This window comes from Hemiscyllium ocellatum, chromosome 28 (genome assembly GCF_020745735.1).
Source record: "Hemiscyllium ocellatum isolate sHemOce1 chromosome 28, sHemOce1.pat.X.cur, whole genome shotgun sequence".
In the NCBI taxonomy this organism is placed as follows: Eukaryota; Metazoa; Chordata; class Chondrichthyes; order Orectolobiformes; family Hemiscylliidae; genus Hemiscyllium; species Hemiscyllium ocellatum.
Window position 1 is genome coordinate 45,581,417 of NC_083428.1, and position 25,981 is coordinate 45,607,397.

Genomic DNA, 25,981 nt, shown 5'->3' on the forward strand with positions numbered 1-25,981 from the left:
CCACGATCAACTCTTTCTCATTTTGACTTTGAATTCCTATCCATGTTAGCTGCCAGTCTCTTCTCAATCACCCGTTTTGTTGCCCTTTGCTTTTTCATTTCCCTCTGAACTCCAGCCTACTCCCCCCACCACCAGGCTTCCTATCCAGCTTGAGGAGAGAAAAACGCTGGAAAATCTCAGCAGGTCTAGCAACATCTGTCAGGAGAGAAAACAGCTGACGTTTCAAGTCTAACTGATCCTTTGACAAAGGGTCAGTTAGACTCGAAATGTCAGCTGTTTTCTCTCCTTACAGATGCTGCTGGACCTGCTGAGATTTTCCAGCATCCACAGTAATTTGCTTTTGTTCCTATCCAGCTTAATCAATGGACAGAGATTTAAATGATATGCTGGGAGAATAGACTTGGAATGTGGCTGAGATGGTATTTTCTGAGGGAGATATGACTCTGTCTGCTTCTTGTCCTTTCCCCCAGGTTGAAGAGGAGCTGATGGGCCAACAGAAGAGAATGAAGGGCACGGAGGATGAGCTGGACAAGTTATCCGAGGGACTCAAAAATGCTCAGGAGAAGCTGCAAGCTTCAGAGAAGACAGCTTCAGACGTGAGTCATTGGTAATGTCTCTGAGCCACTCCATAACCATTCACAAAGGATGGTTTTATGGATGAAATTGGTATTGCGCATCAGACTAACACACTCCCTATCTCCCAGGATAAGTACTTGGAAAGAATTGTTCTGATGACTAGGTGGGTTTAAAATGACCCTGATGGGATAGAAGCTACACCAAAAACTGTTACAAACTACTGGGTCAGCTCAGCTGAAGGATAGTTTCCAGTCCTGATGAGATAGAGATAGAGAGCATTAGAATGCAAGGAAGCATAAGGGACGTCAGCTACCTTAAAGAACCTGGGGGTATTCTCTTAGATTATAGCAATTCAAAGGGAGATTTAGGAGGGATGCTCTGAATGATGATTGGAACAGGATGAGGCACTGTTGGGTCATTCATTAGGGGACATTTAAACTTTGGGGGAGGGTGGAGTGCTGGAGTGTTCTCATAGCTGACTTCCTATCTATCTAACTCAGGCCTGAATTCAGCAAACCAGCTTCCACTGTTTTCGACAGAACAGAATTCCACAGAGTAACAACCTTTTGAGATTTGGAGATGCCGGAGTTGGACTGGGGTGTACAAAAAGTTAAAAATCACACAACATCAGGTTATAGTCCAACAGGTTTAATTGGAAGCACACTAGCTTTCGGAGTGACATTCCTTCATCAGGTGGTAGTGGAGGGCTCAATCCTACCACCTGATGAAGGAGCGTCGCTCCGAAAGCTAGTGTGCTTCCAATTAAACCTGTTGGACTATAACCTGGTGTTGTGTGATTTTTAAACTTTTTGAGAAGTACTCATCTTAAGAGCGAAACCTCTTTATAAATTATGTACTTTCTACAGTCTCTGCTGCAAAGAGAAATAACCTATCATAATCCTCCCTGGCAGGTCCTCTCATAATCCCTCGGGTTGCATAAGATCACCTCACTTTTTTTCTGAAGTCCAGTGTGCCCAGTTCCAAGCTGTTCAACTTTTCTTTACAAGAGAAGTCTTTCACCACAGGAATGGAGTTGAGTGATCCCTCACTCCAGAGAAGTGTAATTCTCTTTATCCAATAAGGAGACTGAAACGGTATTCCAAACGTGGGCTCACAATGCAGCTGCAGCAAAACTTCCCTGTTTTCATGTTTCTTTCCCCTTGCTTTAAATATCATTACTGAATTAGCTTTTTGAATCATTTGTTTTATCAGCACATTAGCTTTATGTGATTCATACACCTGGATACTCAAATCTCCCTGTCCCTCAGAGTTCTGCAATCTCTTGTCATTTAAATAAAATGCTGCTTTTCTATTCTCCCTGCCATGGTAGACACCTTACACTCCATCTGCCAAATTTCATCCACTCTCTCAAACTATCTGTATTCCTTCAAGGAGTCTCTACTCCTCTTAAAAATGTACTTCCCCCACCTCTCGGCATCATTGGTATTAATAGCTGCCATCCATTTGATCATAGGGAGAGAGATGGACAGCACGGAAACAGACCCTTCGGTCCAACCCGTCCATGCCGACCAGATATCCCAACCCAATCGAGTCCCACTGACCAACACCCGGCCCATATTCCTCCAAATTATTCTTATTCATATACACATCCTTTTAAATATTGTAATTGTACCAGCCTCCACCACTTCCTCTGGCAGCTCATTCCATTCATGCACAACCCTCTTTGTGAAAATGCTGTCCCTTAGGTCTCATTTATATCTTTCCCCTCTCAATTTTTGAGAACTATGCCCCCTAGTTCTGGACTCCCCGACCCCAGGGAAAAGACTTTGTCTATTTACCCATGCCCCTCATGATTTTATAAACCTCTATAAAATCACCCCTCAGCCTCCGATGCTCCAGAGAAAACAGCCCCAGCCTGTTCAGCCTCTCCCGGTAGCTCAAATCCTCCAACCCTGGCAACATCCTTGTAAATCTTTTCTGAACCCTTTCAAGTTTCACAACATCTTTCCGATAGGAAGGAGACCAGAACTGCACTCAATATTCCAACAGTGGCCTAACCAATGTCCTGTACAGCTGTAACATGACTTCCCAACTCCTGTACTCAATACTCTGACCAATAAAGGAAAGCATACCAAACGCCTTCTTCACTATCCTATCTACCTGCGACTCCACTTTCAAGGAGCTATGAACCTGCACTCCAAAGTCTCTTTGTTCAGCAACACTCCCTAGGACCTTACCATTAAGTGTATAAGTCCTGCTAAGATCCACTTTCCCAAAATGCAGCACCTTGCATTTATCTGAATTAAACTCCATCTGCCACTTCTCAGCCCATTGGCCCATCCGATCTTCGCCGTCCAATACACCTCCAATTTTGGTATCAACTGCAAACTTACTATGTCTCCAATGTTTCACATGCAAATCATTTATTAATAACAAAAGTAGTGGACCCAGCACCGATCTTGTGGCACTACACTGGTCTCAGGCCTCCAGTCTGAAAAACAACCCTCCACCACCACCCTCTGTCCACCAGAACATTTGAACCAGTTCTGTATCCAAATGGCTAGTTCTCTCTGTATTCCATGAGATCTAACCTTGCTCACCAACCTCCCATGGGGAACCTTGTCGAACACCTTACTGAAGTCCATGTAGACCATGTCCATTGCCCTCATCAATCACCTTTGTTATTTCTTCAAAAAGCTCAATCAAGTTCGTGAGGCATGATTTCTCACACAAAGCTATGCTGACAATCTCTAATCAGTCCTTATCTTTCCAAATACATGTAAATTCCATCCCACGGGATTCCCTCCAACAACTTTCCCCCCAGGCTCACTTGTCTTTAGTTCCCTGGCTTTTCCTCACCACCCTTCTTAAACAGTGGTACCACATCAGCAAACCTCCAGTCTTTTCACCCAAGTCATTGTTGGAGAATGTAAATAATCTTGGATGCAGTACTGATCCCGATGGTACTCCTCTGGTTGCAATTTAACAACCTGGTAAATACCTATTTATCCCGATGTTCTGCTTCCTGTTAGCTGACCAATCCTCTATCTGTAAAATGCCACTACGCCATGAGCTCGGAGTTTGTGGAGTAACCCTTGGAATCTGGAGCAGCGCCGTGGTTCAGCGTTTAGCTCTCCTGCCTCACAGCACCAGGGACCCGGATATGAATCCGCCCTCGGATGACTGAGTGGAGCTTGCACGTTCTCCCTGTGTCTGTGTGGGTTTCTTCCCGGTGCTCCGGTTTCCTCCACAGACCAAAGATATGCAGGTTAGTTGAACTGGCCGTGCTAAATTGCCCCATTACGTGCAGGCTAAGTGGGATAGCCATGGGAAATGCAGGGCTACAGGGATGGGTAGGCGGCGTGGGTCTGAGTGGGATGCTCTTCGGAGGGTCGGTGTGGCTTCAATGGGCTGAATGGCCTGCTTCCACACTGTAGGGACTCTATGAAATCCAAACACATCACATTTACAGGCTCCCTTTTAAACTTAGAGTCATAGAGATGTACAGCGCAGAAACAGACCTTCGGCCCAATTCATCCGTTCTGACGAGATAGCCGAAGTTAATTAACCCCACCTGCCAGCACTTGGCCCATATCCCTCCAAACCCTTCCTATTCATATACCATCCAGATGCCTTTTAAATGTTACAATTGTACCAGCCTCCACCACTTCCTCTGGCAGCTCATTCCATACACGTACCACCCTCTGTGTGAAAAGGTTACCCCTTAGGTCCCTTTTAAATCGTTCCCTCCTCAGCCTAAACCAACGAGAGAAAGGAGAGGACTGCAGCTGCTGGAGATCACAGGCAGAAAGTGTGGAGCTGGAAAAGCTCGGCTGGTCAGGCAACATCCGAGGAGCAGGAGAGTCGACATTGCAAGCAAGAGATTATGCCCGAAACGCCGACTCTCCTGCTCCTCGGATGCTGCCTGACCAGCCGAGCTTTTCCAGCACCACACTTTTTGACTCACCCTAAATCCTATACCCCGTAGATTTGATTAGATTCCCTACAGTGTGGAAACAGGCCCTTTGGCCCATCAAGTCCACACATGAAGAGTAACCCACCCAGACCCATTTCCCTCTGACGAATGCACCTAACACAATGGGCAATTTAGCATGGCCAGTTCACCTAACCAGCACATCTTTGGATTGCGGGAGGAAACCGGAGCACCCGGAGGAAACCCACGCAGACACGGAGAGAATGTGCAAACTCTACACAGACAGTTGCCTGAGGCGGGAATTGAACCTGCGCTGTGAGGCAGCAGTACTAACCACTGAGCCATTGTGCCGCCCTCGAGTTCTGGACTCCCCCACGCCAGGAAAAAGACCGTGTCGATTTATCCTACGCATGCCCCTCATGATTTATAAACCTCTATAAAAGGTCACCCCTCAGCCTCTTACGCCCCAGTCCTATAGCACAAATCCTCCAACCCCGGCAACATCCTTGTAAATCTTTTCTGAACTTGCTTGTTACTTCCTCAAAGAACCCTAATCAATTACTTAAATGTGATTTCCCTTTCTCAAACTATGATGGCTCTTTCCGTGCCCAGTTGTGTATTTCTTCCAGTGCACATTTCACCCAACTTCAGACAGACCTACCTGCCGTTTTGGCTAGTTACAGCAAGTAGCAGAGGGGAACGAAGACAAAGTATTCAGCAGAAAGAGAGCTTTGAAAATCTTAAAACTGAAGTGGAATGCTTAACAACAACAACAACAACAACAACAAACTACTTGTATTTATATAGCGCTTTGATATAGAATGAAGTTCCAGGTGCATGTGATGATAAGACAAAACTGAAACTAAAGTTGAGGAGGTTTTAAGGAGAATCTTAAAGAAGACACACTGGAGAGGCAGAGAGAGAATTTCAGAGTTTAATTCCTGATCAGCAGAAGGCATGGAAACCTATGCTAGAGCAAAGGGACCGAGAGATCTGCGAGGCCCGAAGCAGAGGAACAGAACACTTCTCAGAGCAGTGAGGGAGGAGTAGATGGAAGAGTATAACAGAGAGAGTTCAACACAATGAGAACAGCAAACAATGGGGAAACTCAGCAGGTCTGGCAGCATCTCTGAAGACCAAAACAGAGTTAACTGCATAGGTCAAAGGCCTTTCACTAGAAATGTAAAAGATTTTAAGCAAGTGAAAAGGAGGACAGGGTGGGGAGAAAAAAAAAAGCAAAATGGAAGAAAAGGCAGGAGATTAAATGACAAAATGGTTGACGGCACAAGGCCAATGAGAGGGAGAATGGGACTAGTAGAGTCACAGAGACGTACAGCACGGAAACAGACCCTTCTGACCAACTCATCCCTACTGAGCAGATAGCTTAACTTAATGTAGTCCCATTTGCCAGCATGTGGCCCATATCCCTCGAAACCCTTCTTATTCCTATGCCCATCCAGATGTCTTAACTGTTCAAAAACAAAAGGATGTGACTAGTGGAGGGGTGAATGGCAGAACGATGACCAGCTGTCATCCTAAAGTAAAAACACCAAAGAGGAAGCAGAGAAGAATAAAAAGAGAAAGGAAGCAGAGAGGTTGCGATCAGAAATTGTTGAACTCCGTGCTGAGTCTGTAAGGCTGGAAAATGCCTAATTGAGAGATGAGGTACTGTTCCTCCAGCTTGCTGTAAGAATCCCTGCAGCACCATCAGAGGCTGTGGATGGGAAGCAGTGAAGGCAGCTTAGAGAATTAAAATGACCAGTGCCTGGAATCTCAAGGTCAAGTTTCTGGACTGAACGGGGTGGGGGGGGGGGGGTCATCTGTAAAGTGGTCACACCAAGCCTTGCTATTCTCAAACAAAAACAGAGGTTACTGGAAAAGCTCAGTATATCTGGCAGCATGTACGAAGAGATATCAAGTGGGCTGGGCTCGGTGACCGTTCCTCAGAATACAGCCTCGGCACTTCTCTCAGTTTTTACTTGCTAAGCTCAAAGTGGCCGTTGTGATTCACTTTGCTACAAGAGTGACTACCTCCTGTGTAAATTAAAACTGCTTGGAGATGTACTGAGATTTTGAAAGATGTTATATAAATACAAGCCTCTTCCTTATTGGGAGGAACTTAGATCTTCAAAATGAAAATCAGCTGAATGCAGAGAAAACTATATTCTTATACACAAGAACACACTGAAAACAGAAAAGAGGTGAATTCAAGAAAGAAATAATGATTTTAAATTTGTTGGGGGGTAAAAGGCTGAATTGAAAGATTTTTAAAAGGGGAAGAGGCACAGAAATAATTAATGCCAAACTAAAATACCGCAGAAGTAAGAACACTGAAAATACAGCAAATCCTCAGCATCTGTACAGTAAGAAACAAGACTGGTCTCCATTTAACTCACTACCTCCTCAAAACATTAATTAGTGACCCCTAATTGGGGCTTAATTTCCAGGAATTAATTGCTTCCAAAAGAGGAGGAAGCCAATCCTGCCATTGATAAACTCCTCCTCGTTTGGAGGTGTTCATGGAGCCATTCTGGCACACAGTCCCCTGACTTTGGTAGCTCCCCAGCTCTCACCCTACTCTGCCTTCTGGGAGGGGGCTGCAAAATTATCCAACTTTTCTCTCTCCCCATAGATTGGGGGGGGGGGAAAACAGGTATATGCAGCATTTTACTTCTATGCCCCCATTTTGTGTGTAACATGTCTCACAGAAGTCCAGAGGCAAGGAAAAAAGGGAGAAAAGGATCGTGGAGCACAGGCTGGAGAAGGTGAAACAAAAGGTGATGCTGATAGCATCAGTCTGGAAACAAACAGAGCAGAGATTAGATTTATACTCTGTGCTGAATCTGGAGGACTTTTCTAAGATGAGGTGATGTTCCTTGAGCTAGTTTGAGTTTCATCAAACAGCGCAGCAGGTTGAGGATAGCGAGGTCAGTGGGAGCTTGTTTGCAGGAGGCCATGGCCTAGTGGCATTGTTGTTGTAATCCAGACAACCAGGCAACATACTAGGGGGAGGGACCCGGTTCGAATCCCACCTCATGCAGATCATGGAATTTGAGTTCAATAAAAAGCTGGAAGTCTAATGATGACCACAAAAACGTTGTCAATTGTAAAAAACAAATCTGGTTCACTAATGCCCTTTAAAAAAGGAAATTACCTGGTCTGGTCTACATGTGAGTCCAGAGCCACAGTAACATGGTTGCCCTGGGAGAAAGTGCAGAGGCTGGAGATCCTGATGAAGGGTTTATGCTGGAAACGTTGACTCTCCTGCTCCTCGGATGCTGCCTGACTGGCCGTGCTTTTCCAGCACCACACTCTCGACTGTAAACTCCTGTAGGCAAGTCACTCAGAGAAACAACCCAAAACTCTCCAAAAGGGATGGAACCAGACAGACCGCTCAGCATTAACCAGGCACCAGAGACAACAACAAACACCATTCCAGATAGAGGGAGCTTTTTTCAAAATTAAAGATTTGTGCTTCTGAACTGTAGGACCCATAACCAAGGTATTCCAGTCCAGTTAGACACACTTGCCCAGAAATGTTGTTAATTGTCCAGCTATGTCCTAAATACAAAAAGCACAACAAATTTAAACTAGCCAATTGCTGACCCATCAGTCTACATTCGATCGTCAGTCAAGTGATGTAAGGTGGGTTTCCTCCCACAGTCCAAAACTGTGCAGTTTAGGTGGATTGACCACGCTAAATTGCCCATAATGAACCAAGTTAAATGTTACACAACACCAGATTATAGTCCAACAAGTATATTTGGAAGTACAAGCTTATGAAGCACTGCTCCTTCATCAGGTATCAGTACTCCGAAAGCTTGTACTTTCAAATAAACCCGTTGGACTATAACCAAGGTGTTGTACGACTTTTAAATTTCTCCAACACCGGCACCTCCACATCTTGCCCAGAGGCTGCAGTGATGTTCAGGCTAGGCAGAGTAACCGTGGGAAATGCAGGGTTACAGGGTAGGGGGTGAGTCTGGGTGGGATCCTCTCCAAAGAGTCATGGGGACTCAATGGGCCGAATAGCCTGCTTTCACACTGTAGGGATTCTATGAGAATTGAGGTGCTTTGGAGTGAACGTCCACGATCACTGAAAGTGGAACAATAGATTGGCATATGGAATCCTTCCCTTTGTCAGACTGGGATAAGAGTAGAGAGGTAACGCTAGAACTGTATATTCTCCTCACCTCAAGTCTAGTGGGTAGTTCTGATCATCTCATTACAGAAAGAGCATCATTAATCTAGAGAGAGGACAGAGAGGATTTACAAGGATATTGCCAGACTGAAAAACTGCACCCATGAGGAAACACTGGCTAGGCTGGGGTTGTGTTGTCTGTAACTTATCCCTTTCCCCTCACAGTGGAGCAATTTGATTGAGGTGTACACGGCTGTGAGGGGATTAAGTGGATGGGAAGGACCTACTCCCCTTAACAGATTGTCAGTAATGAGGAGGCAAGTGAAGGATTAGAGGGAAGATGAGGACAGAACCCACTGCCTGAAGGGGAGGTTGGGCAGAAATCCTCTACTCATTTCAAAGATGTCTGGATATGTGCATCTGGCATCCCATTATCTCCAGGGATATGGAGCAAATGCTGGAAAGCGGGATCAGGCTACACAGCTCATCTTCCAATCAGTGTAATCACAATGGGCAGAGTGGCCTCCTTTTGCATTTTTTTCTCTAAAAGGGGCGGCACAGTGGCTCAGTGATTAGCGCTGCTGCCTCACAGCACCAGGGACCCAGATTCGATTCCAGTCTCAGGCAACTGTCTGTGTGGAGTTTGCACATTCTCCCTGTGTCTGTGTGGGTTTCCTCCGGGTGCTCCGGTTTCCTCCCACAAGCCAAAGATGTGCAGGTTAGGCGAGTTGGCCATGCTAAATTGCCCGTAGTATTAGGTGCATTGTCAGAGGGGAATGGGCCTGGGTGGATTACTCTTCGGAGGGTCAGTGTCAACTTATTGGGCCAAAGGGCCTGGTTCCACACTGTAGGGAATCTAATCTAATCCTTCTAAAAATCTGAAGAACAGGAAATGCATGGATGTAGGGAATGGGTCAAATAATACAGCATGAAACTGATGGGTCAAATGTCCTTCTTCTTACTACAATACTTGTCATTCTGTGATTCGAAAGACAGGCTGAAGTTTGCCAATTCTAAGGAGGAGATAGACATGGGATATATTTTACTCTTTGACAGGATGTGGGTATTACTGGCTGGGCCAGTCTTTATTGCCATCTCTAACTGGCCCTGAGAGGTTGGTGGTGAGTTACCTTCTTGAATCACCATTGAACTTAGAATCCCTACAGTGTGTGAACAGGCCCTTCGGCCCAGCAAGTCCTCACCGGCCCTCTAAAGAGTAACCCACCCAGACCAATTGCCTTATATCACCCACATTGCCCTGACAGATGCACCTAACAATATGGCCAATTTAGCATGGCCAATCCACCTAACCACACATCTTTGGATCATGGGAGGAAAGCGGAGCACCCGGAGGAAACCCACGCAGACACGGGGAGAATGTACAAACTCCACACAGACAGTCACTCAAGGCTGGAATCGAACCGGGATCCCTGGCGCTGGGAGGCTGCAGTGCTAACCACCAGCCGCCATGCTGCCATTGCTGGGGTAATGAGGGGTAATAAGTGTTGTTAGAGGATTTTAACCCAGCAACAGTTCTCTTATACTTTTCTTCCCCACTCATTCCCAAAGGAGAAAAGTTCCATATTTTTGCATGGAAGTGTCCTTTTCTAGTCAAGACTAAGATGGCCAGTCTGTACTAGATAGTCCATTTTCACACCCTTTGCAATTATGTAGATGACAAAGAAAGATTTGCAAGGATGTTACCGGGACTGCAGGCGGAAAGGAGGGCCTGGACAGGCTGGGTTTACACAGCCACCTACAAATTCCCCCTGAGATAGAGACAACCATCACCCTCTGTGAGTGACCGCCAATGATGATAATAGGCTGGGGCTGTTTGTCCTGGAGCATCAGAGGCTGAGGGATGACCTTATGGAGGTTTATAAAATCATGAGGGGCATAGATAAGTTAAGGTCTTTTCCCCAGGGTAGGGGAGTCCAAATCTAGAAGGTACAGGTTTAACGTGAGGGAGAAAAGATTTAAAGGGACCGGAGGGTGGCGCATATGTGGAACAAGCTGCCAGAGGAAGTGATCGAGACTGTACAGTTACAATATTTAAAAGGCACCTGGGCAGGTCACACAAGTCAGAGATGTACAGCAGGGAATCAGACCCTTCAGTCCAACTCATCCATGCTAATCTAATCTAGGAGAAAGTGAGGACTGCAAATGCTGGAGATCAGAGCTGAAAAATGTGTTGCTGGAAAAGCGCAGCAGGTCAGGCAGCATCCAAGGAGCAGGAGAATCGATGTTTCTGGGCATGAGCCCTTCTTCAGGAATGAGGAGGGTGTGCCAAGCAGGCTAAGATAAAAGGTAGAGAGGAGGGACTTGGGGGAGGGGTGTTGGGAATGCGATAGGGGAGGGGTGTTGGGAAGAGTTTAAGGTGAGGGTGATAGGCCGGAGAGGGGTTGGGGGAGGAGAGGTCAGGAAGAAGATTGCAGGTCAAGAAGGCGGTGTTGAGTCCGAGGGTTGGGACTGAGAAGGGGGGGGGGGGGGGGGGGGGGGGGGGGGGGGGGGGGGAAATGAGGACGTTGGAGAAATCTGCATTCATCCCGTGTGGTTGGAGGGTTCTTAGACAGAAGTTGAGGCGCTCTTCCTCCAGCCGTCGTATTGCCATGGTCTGGTGATGGAGGAGGCCAAGGACCTGCATGTTCTTGGCGGAGTGGAAGGAGGAGTTAAAGTGTTCAAACACGATGTGGTTGGGTTGGTCAGTCCGGGTGTCCCAGGGGTGCTCTCTGAAACGTTCTGCAAGTAGGCAGCCTGTCTCTCCAATATAGAGGAGGCCACATCGGGTGCAATAGATGATGTGTGTGGAGATGCAGGTGAATTTGTGATAGATATGGAAGGATCCCTTGGGGCCTTGGACAGAAGTAAGGGGGTAGGTGTAGGTACAAGTTTTGCATTTCCTGCGGTTGCAGGGGAAGGTGCCGGGAGTGGAGGTTGGGTTGGTGAGGGGTGTGGACCTAACGAGGGAGTCGCAGAAGGAGTGGTCTTTCTGGAGCGCTGATAGGGGAAGGGAGGGAAATGGTGGTGGGGTCTGTTTGGAGGTGGCGGAAATGACGAAGGATGGTATGATGTATCTGGAGGTTGGTGGAGTGGTAGGTGAGGACCAGTGGGGTTCTGCCCTGATGGCGACTGGAGGGGCGGGGTTCAAGGGCGGAGGAGCGGGAAGTGGAGGAGATGCGGTGGAGGGCAACGTCAATCGCGTCTGAGGGGAAATTGCGGTCTTTGAAGAAGGAGGCCATCTGGGTTGTTCGGTATTGAAACTGGTCCTCCTGGAAGCAGATGCGGCGGAGACAAAGGAATTGGGAATATGGGATGGCGTTTTTACAGGGGGCAGGGTGGGAGGAAGTGTAGTCCAGGTAGCTGCGGGAGTTGGTCGGTTTGTAGTAAACGTCCGTGTTGAGTCGGTCGTCCGAGATAGAAATGGAGAGGTCTAGGAAGAGGAGGGAGGAGTCTGAGACGGTCCAGGTAAATTTGAGGTCGGGGTGGAAGGTGTTAGTAAAGTGGATGAACTGTTTAACCTCCTCGTGGGAGCATGAGGTAGCGCCGATACAGTCATCAATGTAGCGGAGGAAAAGGTGGGGGGTGGTGCCAGTGTAGTTGCGGAAGATGGACTGTTCCACATATCTGACGAAGAGGCAGGCATAGCTGGGGCTCATGTGGGTGCCCATGGCTACTCCTTTGGTTTGGAGGAAGTGGGAGGATTGGAAGGAGAAGTTGTTAGGAGTGAGGACCAGTTCAGTCAGTGAAAGGAGGGTGTCAGTGGAAGGGTACTGCTAGGGTCAGCGGGAGAGGAAGAAGTGGACGGCTTTGAGGCCTTTGTGATGGGGGATGGAGGTGTACAGGGACTGGATGTCCATGGTGAAGATAAGGCATTGGGGGCCGGGGAAGCGAAAATCATGGAGGAGGTGGAGGGCGTGGGTGGTGTCCCGAACGTAGGTGGGGAGTTCTTGGACTAAGGGGGACAGGACCGTGTCGAGGTATGCAGAAATTAGTTCGGTGGGGCAGGAGCAGGCTGAGACGATGGGTCAGCCGGGGCAGTCAGGTTTGTGGATTTTGGGCAGGAGGTAGAAACGGGCGGTGCGGGGTTGTGGGACTTTGAGGTTGGAGGCGGTGGATGGGAGATCCCCCTGAGGTGATGAGGTTATGGATGGTCTGGGAGATGATAGTTTGGTGATGGGAGGTGGGGGTCATGATCAAGGGAACAGTAGGAGGAGGATTCCGCGAGCTGGCGTTTAGCCTCAGTAATGTAAAGATCAGTGAGCCAAACTACCACTGCATCTCCCTTGTCTGCCGGTTTGATGGTGAGGTTGGGGTTGGAGCATTTGGCCCATATCCCGCTAAACCCTTCCTAATCATGTCCACATCCAGATGCCCTTTAAATGGTTGTAATTGTATCAGCCTCCACCACTTCCTCTGACAGCTCATTCCACACACACACACACATCACCCTCTGTGTGAAAATGTTGCCCCTTAGGTCCCTTTTAAATTTTCCCCCTCACCCTAAACCTATGTCCTCTCACCCCAGGTAAAATATCTTGTCTATTTACCTTAACCACGCCCCTCATGATTTTATAAACCTCTATAAGGTCACCACTCAGCCTCTGACACTCCAAGGAAAACAGCCCCAGCCTGTTCAGCCTCTCCCTATAGCTCAAATCCTCCAACCCTGGCAACATCCTTGTAAATCTTTTCTGAACCCTTTCAAGTTTCACAACATCCTTCCCATAGGAGGGAGACCAGACCTGCACACAATACTCCAAAGGTAGTCTAACCAATGTACAGCTGCAACATGACCTGTCAAGCCCTCTACTCAATACTCTGACCAATGAAGGAAAGCATACCAAATGCCTTCTTCACTATCCTATCTACCTGCGACTCCACTTTCAAGGAGCTATGAACCTACACTCCAAGGTCTCTTTGTTCAGCAACACTCCCCAGGACCTTACCATTAAGTGTGTAAATCCTGCCCTGATTTGCTCGGATGGGAAAGGTTTAGAGGGAACAAAGTCAAAAATTGCTGGAAAAGCTCAGCAAATCTGGCAGCATCCATGGGGAGGGAAACAGAATTAACAATTCGGCTCCAATGATTGATAGATTCTTGTTGTCTCGAGGAATTAAGGGCTACGGGGAGAATGCTGGTAAGTGGAGTTGAAATGCCCATCAGCCATGATTGATGGCAGAGTGGACTCGATGGGCTGAATGGCCTTACTTCCACTCCTATGTCTTATGGTGCCTTCCCCAGAACTGATGGCAGTTGGTCAGCATGGGAACGCTGGACCGGAAATGTTAACTCATTTCTCCCCACAGTTGCTGCCAGACCAGCTGAAATTTTCCAGCAAGTTCTGTTTCTGTTTCTGTTTCTAATTTCCAGCATCCATGATTCTTTTGTTCTTAATTAAAGGTTTAGAGGGATATGGGTCAAATGCAGACTAATTTACTTTGGGAAATCTGGTTGGCATGGAGGAGTTGGGCCGAAGGGTCTGTTTCCATGCTGTATGAGTCCATGACTAGACGTGATGATAGTTTTCAGTTTGGTGACCCTAGGTATTGTGGTGGGAAAGAGTTCCAGAGGAGACAATGAGGTCTTTGAATAGTCTTGGAAAATACTTGATGTTAGGTTGGAGGGCGCGGTCACATTCCTAGTGGGGAGTCCGAGATAGTAGTCTTCTGCGTGTGCTTGAAGTATTGGTCAGTTCAAACACAAGACCACTTTTAAAAATATATATATATAATACATACACACACACACACAATATGAGGAATGGATCTGAGGGGAGAGAATTCGGGGGGCGATGGGTAAAGTGAGTGAGCTGAGAGCAGTTCCCAAATGAAAGTTTTGAGACCTGAGTGCAGTTTGAGAGAGAGAGAGGACTGCAAACAGAAAGAATTAACCTACATTTCCTGCAGATGCTGGTGAAAGCAAACACAGGGCGTTTAATGCTTAGGGTTTTTTTTTGAAAAATAACAAAAAGCTGAACCTTTCCTCTGGGCTGAGCTCGCTCTTTCCAGCTTTTCTGACACTTCCCACCTTTTTTTTCCCACTCATTCCCAAATAAGGACAAAAGTTCCATATTTTAGCGTGGAAGTGCCCTCCCTGTGGTGTCATAGGGGCTGCTCCCATTGGTGTGAGTGAGTGAGTCAGTGACTGGCAAATCCCCCCCTTCATTCGATCACCAGAAAGAGGGAGTGTGAGAGAGAGGAAGATACAGAGAAAGAGTGGAAGAGCCAGGGAGAGAGAAAGAAAGTGTAAGAGAGTGAGTGAGTGAGTGAGAGAGAGAGTGAGTGAGAGAGAGAGAGAAAAAGAGATTGTGTGAGAGAGACAGAGAGGAAAAAAAAGAGAGATTATCCCCTAACTCACAGTTATGGCTGGAGCCACTTCTTTGGAATCAGTGCGACGGAAGATCCAGAGCCTGCAGCAACAGGCGGACGAAGCGGAGGAACGGGCCGAACAGCTGCAGCGGGAGCTGGACAAGGAGCACGAACTCCGGGAGAAAGTTAGTGAGCACCGCGGCGCGGCGCTGGGCTGGAGGCGCCGGGCGGGCGGCGGGACCCGGGGGAGGAGGGCGCCCAGGACTCCGGCTCTCACAAAGCAGGGCGGTGGTCACCCAGCCAGCGGCGGGGTGGCCGCGGGTCCTAGTGCCCCTCCCGGGGGAACAGACCAGCAGCACAACTTCCAGGGGAGCTGGATAAAAGTTTTTAACTTGGGCCGGGGGGGAGAGGGAGTTAATTTGGGGGAAAAAATGAGACAATCTAATTCGTAGAGATTTAAACCATGGCTTTAATGAGTTCCTTTGTAGTCAGAAAATGTCTAGTTTAATAGGATTTCCTGTGTCAGAACTTAGAAAGTTCTCGAACATGACTCAATACATTTTTGGTTTTAAAAAAAGTGATGACTTGAGTCCGTGAAACGTTGGGCTAGAAGTGGCAATATTTGGGAAAAGTAGAAAAAAAAACTGTTGGAAGACTTAGGAACAATCTCTTGTGAAGAGAGAACAAATGGGTACTGTTTATGATTTATGTTTAATGATTGTTGTGTAAATAAGTTCATTTGGCTTTGAGATTTTAAAAAAGTATATATCAAGAATTTAACTGGAGCACACATTGTGCAAAAGGGATTGGTCATGCCTGACTGGTCTTCTGGGAGTGATAAAGGGAATGTGGATACGTTTGTAATGTTCAAAAAACTTTTAATGGGTTGACTTGGAATGGTTTTGTTTTTGACTTGGGGAGTATTTCTGAGTGCAGGCTGGTGGTGGGGGGGAATGCATCCACAATCAATACAGAACTGCTTCACAGAGGATTTCACTCGCACCCCAGGAGTCACTGAGCCAGTCTGATAGACTGCCAGCTTTAGTCCAGGCCTGACATGAGTAGAGTGGAGGTTAGGTGAGTGTGGTATAACGGATGGAAGGCCCATGTGTAGTGGAGTCTTGATGGACAGGCTCTGGGTTGGGAGCAATGATGGGATTGTGGACTTTTCTGGGTGACGGGGTGGCTATCCTGTAATTGTAATTAGATTACTTACAGTGTGGAAACAGGCCCTTCGGCCCAACAAGTCCTCACCGACCCTCCGAAGCGCAACCCACCATACCCCTACACTTACCCCTTATTACCTAACACTACGGGCAATTTAGCATGGCCAATTCACTTGACCTGCATATCTTTGGACTGTGGGAGGAAACCGGAGCACCCGGAGGAAACCCACGCAGATACGGGGAGAATGTGCAAACTCCACACAGAGGTGGGAATTGAACCTGGGTCTCTGGCGCTGTGAGGCAGTAGTGCTAACCACCGTGCTGCCCTAGTTAAGTGAAGCAGTGACCCTTCCTTGGTGTCCCAAGGCCTGAGTATGGTGATTTATTGGGCTGCCCTTCTCCTTAATAATTCTTGCTAATGTCAACATTTGAGGGTAAGTGAGAAGCGCCCCTTAAATAGGCAATAGCTGCTCACTTAAAGACCTCAATTGGGGCCCAGTGGAACAGTATAGACCTTGGTCGTCCCATAATAAGATTGCAGACTTGAGGCAGGGGGAGGGGGGTGTATGAGACAGCATGGAAAGACCACCAGATAAATATTACCAGTTTCTTCCCCCTACACAGGGCAATGTAAAATTCAGTTCTTAATGCCAGAATGTGCAGAATCAGGAGACAAGAACAGATAGCAAAGTGTCTGTAAAATAAGCAAAAACAGAAGAAGCTGTGATCTCATGGGATTGCAGAGCACTCACATAATGGACAGGTTTAGTGGATACTCAGATTTGTAAATGGTGGGAAGTGGTATTATACAACGATTGGTGCTACTGTTCACAGAATCACAGAATTGTTATGGCAGAGGTGGAGGATGTCTGCTCCATCGAACTTTCACCATTCTCTACTGTCAAGCTCTTATCCCCATATGCCATTTCTATCTAAATAACCATCCAATGCCCATCTTGAAGGCCTCAACTGAGTGTGCCTAGAGCTTCACATTTCCAGACCCTGACTACTGTGTGAAAAAAGGTTTTTCTCAGTTGGTCCTTTCTTCATCAGTACATCATTTTAAATCTATGTCTTCACTTTCTCTTTTTACTTTTATGAGTGATGGGGTGGACAGTGGCTCAGTTAGTACTACTGTCTCACAGCACCAGGGACCTGGGTTCGATTCCACCCTCAAGCGAGTGGGGAGTTTGCACATTCTCCCCATATCTGCGTGGGTTTTCTCCGGGAAATCCAGTTTTTTTCCACAATCCAAAGATGTGCAGGTTAGGGTGGATTGGCCATGCTAAATTCCCTATAGTGTTCAGGGATGTTCAGGCTAGGTGGATTAGCCATAGGAAGTGCAGGGTTACAGGGATCGGGGTGTGGGAGGGAGGTGGGATGCTGTTCGGAGGATCAGTGTGGACTCAACGGTCCGAATGGCTTGCTTCTACACCATGGAGATTCTATGATTCTCTTGATGGGAACAGCTTCTCCCTATCCACACTGTCAAATTCATTCATGATTTTGAAAACCTCTGTCAAATCTCCTCCAAGGACAACAATTCCCAAATTCTTCAAGCTATTCTCGTCACTGAAGTTTCTCATTCCTATGACCATTCTTGTAAATCGCTTCTGCACTCTCTCTCTGCAGTGCACTCAAATCTCTCCTATACCGTAGTGCCCTGATCTGTACAGAATACTCCCAGCTGAGGCCTAACATGTGTCATGTATAAGTCCAACATCACCTTCAGAATTGTTTTCTTTTGTCCACCATCTCCATGAACAATCAGGAATCACTAGTTGAGTTTCCAAACTTATGGGTGTGTTAAAGTTGGGGATGTAACTAACAGAATGTAACAGTAACATTAATGAATTTGCAAATATGCATGTAATGAGCAAATTTAATTTCAGTATTGCCAAGGGCCAAAATCTCTAGTACTGAAAAGTAACGGTCTCTCAGGATATAGATAAGCAAATCATTAAAAGCAAGATCATAGGTAAATAAAACCATTTTAAAAACTCTTTAAGTAGCTGGGGGTCATGTCTGGGATTATTGAGGAGAAGAAGCATGATGTTAAGTTGGAGTAGAAAGTTCGACCAAGCTAGTCCAGTGTCTGTCCTAGTCTTTAAAGTATAAAACGATATGGATACACTAGATAAATGCCAAAACGGAACTGCTCCGTATGACACCAGGACGACACCAGGACTGACTGGGTATCCTGATTGGGACACCAGTGTGACACCAGGACTGACTGGATATCCTGTTTGGGAAACACTAAATCAGTTCAGGGCTGTTTTCTCTCAAAATGAAAAGACTTGAGGATGGGCCCGGTAGAGATTCTTAGAGTCAGAGATGTACTGCACAAAAACAGACTCTTTGGTTCAACTCATTGCCGACCAGATATCCTAAATTAATGTAGTTCCATTTGCCAGCATTTGGCCCACATCCCTCTTAAACCTTCCTATTCAAATACCCATCCAGATGCCTTTTAAATGGTGTTATTACACCAGCCTCCACCTCTTCCTCTGGCAGTTCATTGTGTAGACGCACTACCCTCTGCATGGAAAAGTTGCCCCTTTGATCCCCTTTAAATCTTTGCCCTCTCACCTTAAACCTATGCCCCCTAGTTTTGGACTACCCTACCTTGGGTAAAAGGCCTTGGCTATTCAACCTATCCATGCCCCTCATGATTTTATGAACTTCTAGAAGGTCACCCCTCAGCCCCCGATACTCCAGGGAAAACATCCCCAGCCTATTCTGCCTCTCCCTATGCTCATCTCTGGCAGCATCTTTGAGAACCCTTTTCAAATTTAACAACAATTCTGGTCTCCTTTCCAATATCGGGAGACTAGAATTGAATGCAGTGTTCCAAAAGTGGCCTAACCAATATCCTATGTAGACACAATATGACATCGCAATTCCTATACACAGTGTACTGACTAATAAAGTTTTCCTGAAGAAGGACTTAGGCCCGAAACGTCGAATCGCCTGCTCCTTGGATGCTGCCTGACCTGCTGCGCTTTTCCAGCAACACATTTTTCAGCTCTGATCTCCAGCATCTGCAGCCCTCACTTTCTCCTGCTGACTAATAAAGGCAGGCATACCTGATGCTGCCTTCACTATCCTTTCTACCGACAGCTCCATTTTCAAGGAACTATGAACCTGCACCCCAAGGTCTTTTGGTTAACATTTTAAAAGGAATTGATGGACTATTAGAATATGTTTAAGATTCACCACCTGTGCTGGCTGAGGAGAGGGCTTCAAGGGAAGGAGGAGCACTAACATGGACTACTTTACCTGGAGCCATGATGTAAACACCTGACTGAATCACTGTGCCAAAGGATCACAGTCACATGACAATTTAACGTATCTCACTGCTGGTGTCAAATCCCACATGAACAATTCATATATTGTGTAACAACTTGATTAATGTAACACTTTAACATGAATGTCCCAAAATGTTTCAGGGGATCATAAAGTAAACTTGATCTCGAGGAAGTTGTAGAACAGATGAAAAATTCTCATGAAAGAACATCTGGCAAGAGGTGGCCAAGATGGAGAGGGTTAGGGAGGGTCTTCTAGAGTTCAGCCAGCTGAAGGCGTAGTGACCAGTGGAGTAATTAAAGTCAGAGATGTTGGAACAGTGATCTCGGAAGGGTGTGACATTGCACCAAATACTGACATGGGGAGGGGCAAGCCTATCGAGGAATTTGAAAACAAAGATGTGAATTTTAAAATTGAGCTGTTGCTTAACCCATGAGTCGGAGTAGGTAGTTGAGGGCACGTGCAGTCGGTGAAGAGCATTGCTGTGAATGTTGACAATTGCCAAGTGTTTGAGATCCAGAAATTTTTATCAAAGAGATCAGCCAGGAGTGCTTTGGAGTGACAAAGACATGAATTTTAGCAGCTGATGACCTGGGACATGGATGTGCCAGAAGTGAAATAGGGGCGTCGTTGTGATGATTCGACGTTTCGGGCATAAGCCCTTCTTCAGGAATGATTCCTGAAGAAGGGCTTATGCCCGAAACGTCAACTCTCCTGCTCCTTGGATGTTGCCTGACCTGCTGCACTTTTCCAGCAACACATTTTCAGCTCTGATCTCCAGTATCTGCAGACCTCACTTTCTCCTCCTAGTCGTTGTGGTGGGATGGATATACAGCCAGACATTTCTCTTGGAGTAAAATATAACAATGAGTATATGAAGAAACGACTAAAGTGGGGAAAATTCAGGATGCTTTTGTTGTAGTTACTGATAAGTGTGCGTGCAGTGTATTTGCAGTTTTCCATATGCCTGTCCTGTGTTAATGGATGTAATTAACTATATTCTTATGTGGATATGTGCTGTCAAGGTTAGCATTTGTGATCAACCCCCACTTGCCCCAGAACTAAACTCTTAATGTACTTCAGAGAGCAGTTATTGTCAGCCACGTTCCTGTGGGTCTGGAGTCACAAGTAGTCCAGACCAGGTAAGAATAGCAGATTTCCTTCCCTGACATTTGTAAACCCAACGCAATCTCTCACCTCGTGACCTGGCATATCCCCCACTCTACTGTTACCATCGAGCCAGGGAATCCTCCCTGGTGCAGAAGAGCATGTCAGGAGCAGCTCCAGTCAGACTTAAAAAGGAGATGTCAACTTGGTGAAGCTACAGAACAGGACTACTTGCGTGTACAACAGTGGAAGCAGCATCTGATAGATGGGACTACGTCATCCCAGAAACAAAAAGTCAGATCTGTGACATCCAATCATGACCAGAGGGGGACAGTTAAATAATTAGATAGGAGGAAGAACCTCAGACATTTGCCAGCCTCAGTGACGGGGCGGGGGCTCCTGCACATCGGTGCGGAAGGTAAGGCCTGAGCATTTTGCAACAGTCTTCAGCCGGAAGCACCGAGTGGATGATCCATTTTAGCCTCCTCCAGTTCTCGCACGTCAGGCTTCAACCAATTCAGTTTGCTCTGTGTTACCAAGACCCAGTTGGAGACTTTATTTACTTCAAAAGCTATGAACCCATTTTTTTAAAAAAAGATTTGTACGTGGGATGTGGGTCCTGCTAGATGAGCTGGCATTGCCTATTCCTAATTTCCCCAGAGGGCAGATCACAGTCAACCAAATTGCTGTGGGTCTGGAGTTACATGTGGGCCAGACCAGGTAAGAATGGCAGATTTCCTTCCCTGAAGGACATTCATTAGTGAACCAGATGAGTTTTTCCTTACAATCAATAATAGTTTTTTGATCATTATTAGACTCTTTATTCCAGATTCTTTTTTCCCTAAACCAGGTCCCCAGAACATTTATCTGGTTTTCTGGATTATTAGTCTAATGATAATACACTAATCCATCTCCTCCCCTGACAACATTCTGGCAATAGTACTGAGAACTCATGCTCCAGAAACTTCCTCTTTCCTAGACAAGCTGTTCCAGTACCACTGGCATCTACTCGACAATGGGGACAATTTCCCTGTACACAAAAAGCAGGACAAACCAACCCAGCCAATTACCACCCCATCACTCTACTGGATCGTCAGAAAAGTAAAAATGCTATCAAGAGACTGTAGCAAGGATGTAACTTGGCATCACTTTGAGTTCAGCCAAGGCCACTCAGTTCCTGGTCTCACGACAGACTTAGTTCAAATGTGGACGAAAGAGTTGAACTGTTTGGAGTCAGACCTGGCATATAGGAAGATGGTTGTGGTTGTTGGAGGTCAGTCATCTCAACTCCAGGACATCCCTGGTGAGGTTTCTCTGGGTACTGTCCTAGACTCGACCATCTTCAGCTGCTTCATCAAAGACCTTCCCTCCATCATAAGGTCAGAAATGGGGATGTTCACCAATTATTATACAGCGTTTAGCAACTCCTTAGGTACTGAACCTGTCTATGGCCAAATTCAGTGACACCTGGACAATATCTGGGCTTGGGCTGATGTATGCCATCAATGTTACTTGTCACTTCAGTGCAGGTAATGATCTTCTCTAGCAAGAGTGAGTCGAACCATCATCCCTTGATGTTCAGTAGTATCAGTATCATTGAACCCCCCACTATCAACATTGATCAGAACGCCTCGAACTGTTCTGGTTATAAACCATCTAAACACAGGGGCTAAAAGGACAGGTTAGAGACTTAGAGTACCACAGTGAGAAACTCACCTAATTTCTCAAAGCCTGTCCACTCCACACTTATCTGGATGAGTGCAGCTCCAATAACACTCAGGAACCTTGACACTGTCCAGGACAAAGCAGCTCCCTTGATTGGCATCATATCTATAAGCATCGACTCCCTCCACCACGGATTCTCAGTAACAGCAGTGTGTACTATCTACAAGATGCACTGCAGAATACACCAAAGATCCTTAGACAGCACCTTCCAAACCCATGAATCCTTCCATCTAGAAGGACAATGGGAACACCACCATCTTCAAGTTTCCCTTAAAGCCAACACAGCATCCTGATTTGGAAATATATCACCGTTCCTTCACTGTTGCTGGGTCAGTAATGTGGAATTCCCTCCCTAATGGCATTATGGGTCTACAGACAGCTCATGGGCTGCAGCGGTTCAAGAGGGCAGCTCACTTCCACCTTCTCAAGGGCTTTAAAGGTTGGCTTAGCATGCCAAGCCCATATAATGAAGGACTAAATATTTCTTTAAAAACCTGCTGCAGTCTCTAGTTTGTTTTGAACCTGCTAAGGGTGCTCCCCACTGAGCCAGTGTGGTGCTGGAATAGTGCAGCAGGTCGCACAGCATTCGAGGAGCAGGAGAATCGCCATTTCAAGTGTGAGCCCTTCATCAGGGGTCAGGGTTTATTCCTCTGTGCAAGGTACTCAGGAAAGGTGGATGGAGGCAGAAGTCAGTGATAGCTCTCAAGACTGGGATAAATTCAAAATCCAATGAAGGAAGTCTTTAAAAGGAGGTATAAAAAGGAAGAGAGGAGTTAAAACAAACACAGGCCCCTTAGAAAATGATTCTGGGGAGATATGTATGGGGTGCAAAGAAATAACAGAGGAGATAAAACGGATATTTCGCAATAGTCTTTACTTTAAACATCCCATTAATTCTAAAGAGGTTATGGAGGAGTTGGTATATTATCACTAGAGAAGTATTATTAGACAAATGAGTGAGGCTAAAAGCTGCCACCTCCCCTGGCCCAGATGGCTTCTATCCCAGGGTCTGAAAAGAAGCAGCCAGATAGAGATGGTGAATGCATTTGTTGTAATTTTCCAAAAATCCTCAGATTCTAAAGAATTACCAGAGAATTGGGAAACTGCCAATGTGACAGCCCTATTCAAAAAGGGAGGGAGGTGAAAAGCGCATAACTATAGACTGACTATCCGGGCATCTAATGTTGGAAAAATATTGGAATCAATTTTAAGGAAGTAATAGCAGCTCATTTGGAAAATCAAGCAGAGTCTGACGGCTTCATGAAAGGGAAATCATCTGATTAATTTATTAGGAAGATTTTTGAGGAAGTCTCGACCAAAGGGGAACCAGTAGATGTGTTGTATTTGGACTTCCAGGATTCGTTCAAACAAGGTACCTCCCAAAAGATTGTCATAAGACAAGAGCATAGTTTTGGAGGTAGTATATTATTGGCATGCATAGAGAATTGACTAATGAGCAGGAAACAGCAAGTGGAGATAAGAGGTTCTTTTTCAGGTTGGTGACCTGTGACCAGTGAGTTCCACAGGGATCAGTGCTGGGACCAAAACTTGACAATACACATTAATAAGTGAATGTACTATAGCTACATTTGCAGATGACGCTAAGATAGGTGGAAAGGCCAGTTGCAAGAGGGATACAAACAGTTTGTAGAGTGATATCTTTAGGTTGAGTGGGCAGAAAGTTGAAAGCAGAAAGGGAGAATGTGAAATTTGTTCATTTTGGAAGGGAGAACAAATGAATATGGTAATGTTTAAAGTGTTGCAACACAAAGGGAATGGGGGGGGGGTACTTGTACACGAAGCAGAGAAAGCTAGCAACAGGTACAGCAGATCTTCAGGAAGGCTACTGGAACGTTGGTCCTTGCTTCAAGGGGTTGGTGTATAACAGTAAGGAAGTGTTGCTGGTGAGAGCACATCTGGAGAGCAGTGATTTAGTTCGGTGCCCTACTTTATTTGATTGGAGACAGTTCAAAGAAGGTTCATTGAAATGGTCCCTGATATGGAGGGATTGGCGAATGAACAAAAGCTAAACAGGAATTTTCTGTGTTTCAGTGTTTACTCACTGAATTTAGAAGAATGAGAGGTGATCTCATTAAATGATCCAGGATTCTTAAGGGCTTGACAGGGTAAATACTGAGAGGATGTTTCTCCCCATGGTCTCAAACCAGAGGGCATAATCTCAGAATAAAGGGGTATCAATTTAACACTGAGATGAGGAGAAATTTACTCTTTCAGAGGGTTAAGAATTGTTGGAACCTCTTGCCACAGGGAGCAGAGTCCTCCTTAGGGGAGAATGTTTAGGGGACAGGGTGTCATAAAGTTTTGATTGGTTATGGAGAAGGACAAAGAGCAACTAAAGTAAGCTTAAGTAAAATGGAAAGGCAATTTCAATTCAGAATTTCAAGGGGTTCCTAACTAAAGGCTGGGAAAAGGAAGAGTGAAACCAGACAGTGACCCAATGTGATTTACACAAGGAGGCAGAGAGCATAATCACAGTACTAAATAAATAAAAACCAAAAGAATTGCAGATGCTGCAAATCAGGAACAAAAACTGAAGTTGCTGGAAAAGCTCAGCAGGTCTGGCAGAATCTGTGGAGAGAAATCAGAATTAACGTTTCAGATCCAGTTCTGAGCAAGGGTCACTGGAAACGTTAACTCTGATTTCTCTTCTCAGAAATTACTGTTTTTGTACCATATAAAAACCTTGTCCCATCTTCGCCAAAAATGCTATTCAGACCATGGAGGAGGAAATTCAATCGCAAGATGTTTTTAAAGTTGATTGGGGGTGGTATTTTGCTGTATTTTAAAGTTGACAGGACATCAGGACTGGTAAAATGCATCCAAAAATACTAAGGTTTCCCAGAGTGAAAATTGTGGAACTGCAGATCATAATTTTCCAGTCTTCCTCACTGGTTAGATTAGATTACTTACAGCGTGGAAACAGGCCCTTCGGCCCAACAAGTCCACACCGACCCACTGAAACGTAACCCACCCAGACCCATTTACCCCTTCACCTAACACTACGGGCAATTTAGCATGGCCAATTCACCTAACTTGCACATTTTTGGATTGTGGGAGGAAACCGGAGTACCTAGAGGAAAGCCACGTAGACATGGGGAGAATGTGCAAACTCCACACAGAGAGTCGCCTGAGGTGGGAATTGAACCCGGGTCTCTGGCGCTGTGAGGCAGCAGTGCTAACCACTGTGCCACCGTGCCGCCCTGGTGGTGCCAGTGGACTGAAGAATTGCAATTTGTTACACACATGCTCAAAATGTTTGTGAAAAGCTGCAGGCCAATCAGTTTAACCTTCAGTAGTGGGGGAAAAGCTACCTTGGAACAAAATTAGTAGCCACTCGAGCTAATGTGATGAAGTGATGAAAGTCAGTATGGATTTGTGAAGGGGAAATTGTCCGTAACTAAGTTGCTGGAGTTTATTTGATAAGGTAACAGAGAAGGTTGATGTCATGCACATGGTTGTGTTTTGGACTGGAGCTGGGTTTATAAGTGGAGTCCTATTGGGTGTCAGTGTTAAGATCATCTGTTTTTTTTCTGATATAGATTCAAAGTGTAGACCATGATGAACAGGGTACATTTTCAAAATTTGCAGAAAATGTAAAATTTGGAAGTATTATAAAGTGTCAGGGAGATTAGTTTAAAATTTCAAAAGGTCATAGCCAGAAGTGGAATGAGTGGACAAGTAAGAGATTACATTTAATGCAGAATGGTTTGAGGTGAAGGAAGAACCAGGAGAGAG

The 25,981-nt window shown here is 45.9% G+C and overlaps 1 protein-coding gene across 4 annotated transcripts in view; it reads left to right on the top strand.

Moving 5' to 3' along the window:
* LOC132829072 (tropomyosin alpha-1 chain) overlaps positions 1 to 25,981 on the top strand; it is a 108,428-nt gene that overhangs the window by 30,651 nt on the left and 51,796 nt on the right. For 2 of the 4 annotated variants that reach the window (XM_060846373.1, XM_060846372.1), the window contains exon 2: positions 471 to 596. In XM_060846373.1, coding sequence (XP_060702356.1) covers positions 471 to 596 — 126 coding nt within the window. Of the gene's footprint in view, positions 1 to 470; positions 597 to 14,773; positions 15,107 to 25,981 lie in introns of those variants that run through there. The other 2 variants (XM_060846375.1, XM_060846374.1) reach the window with 2 other exon arrangements.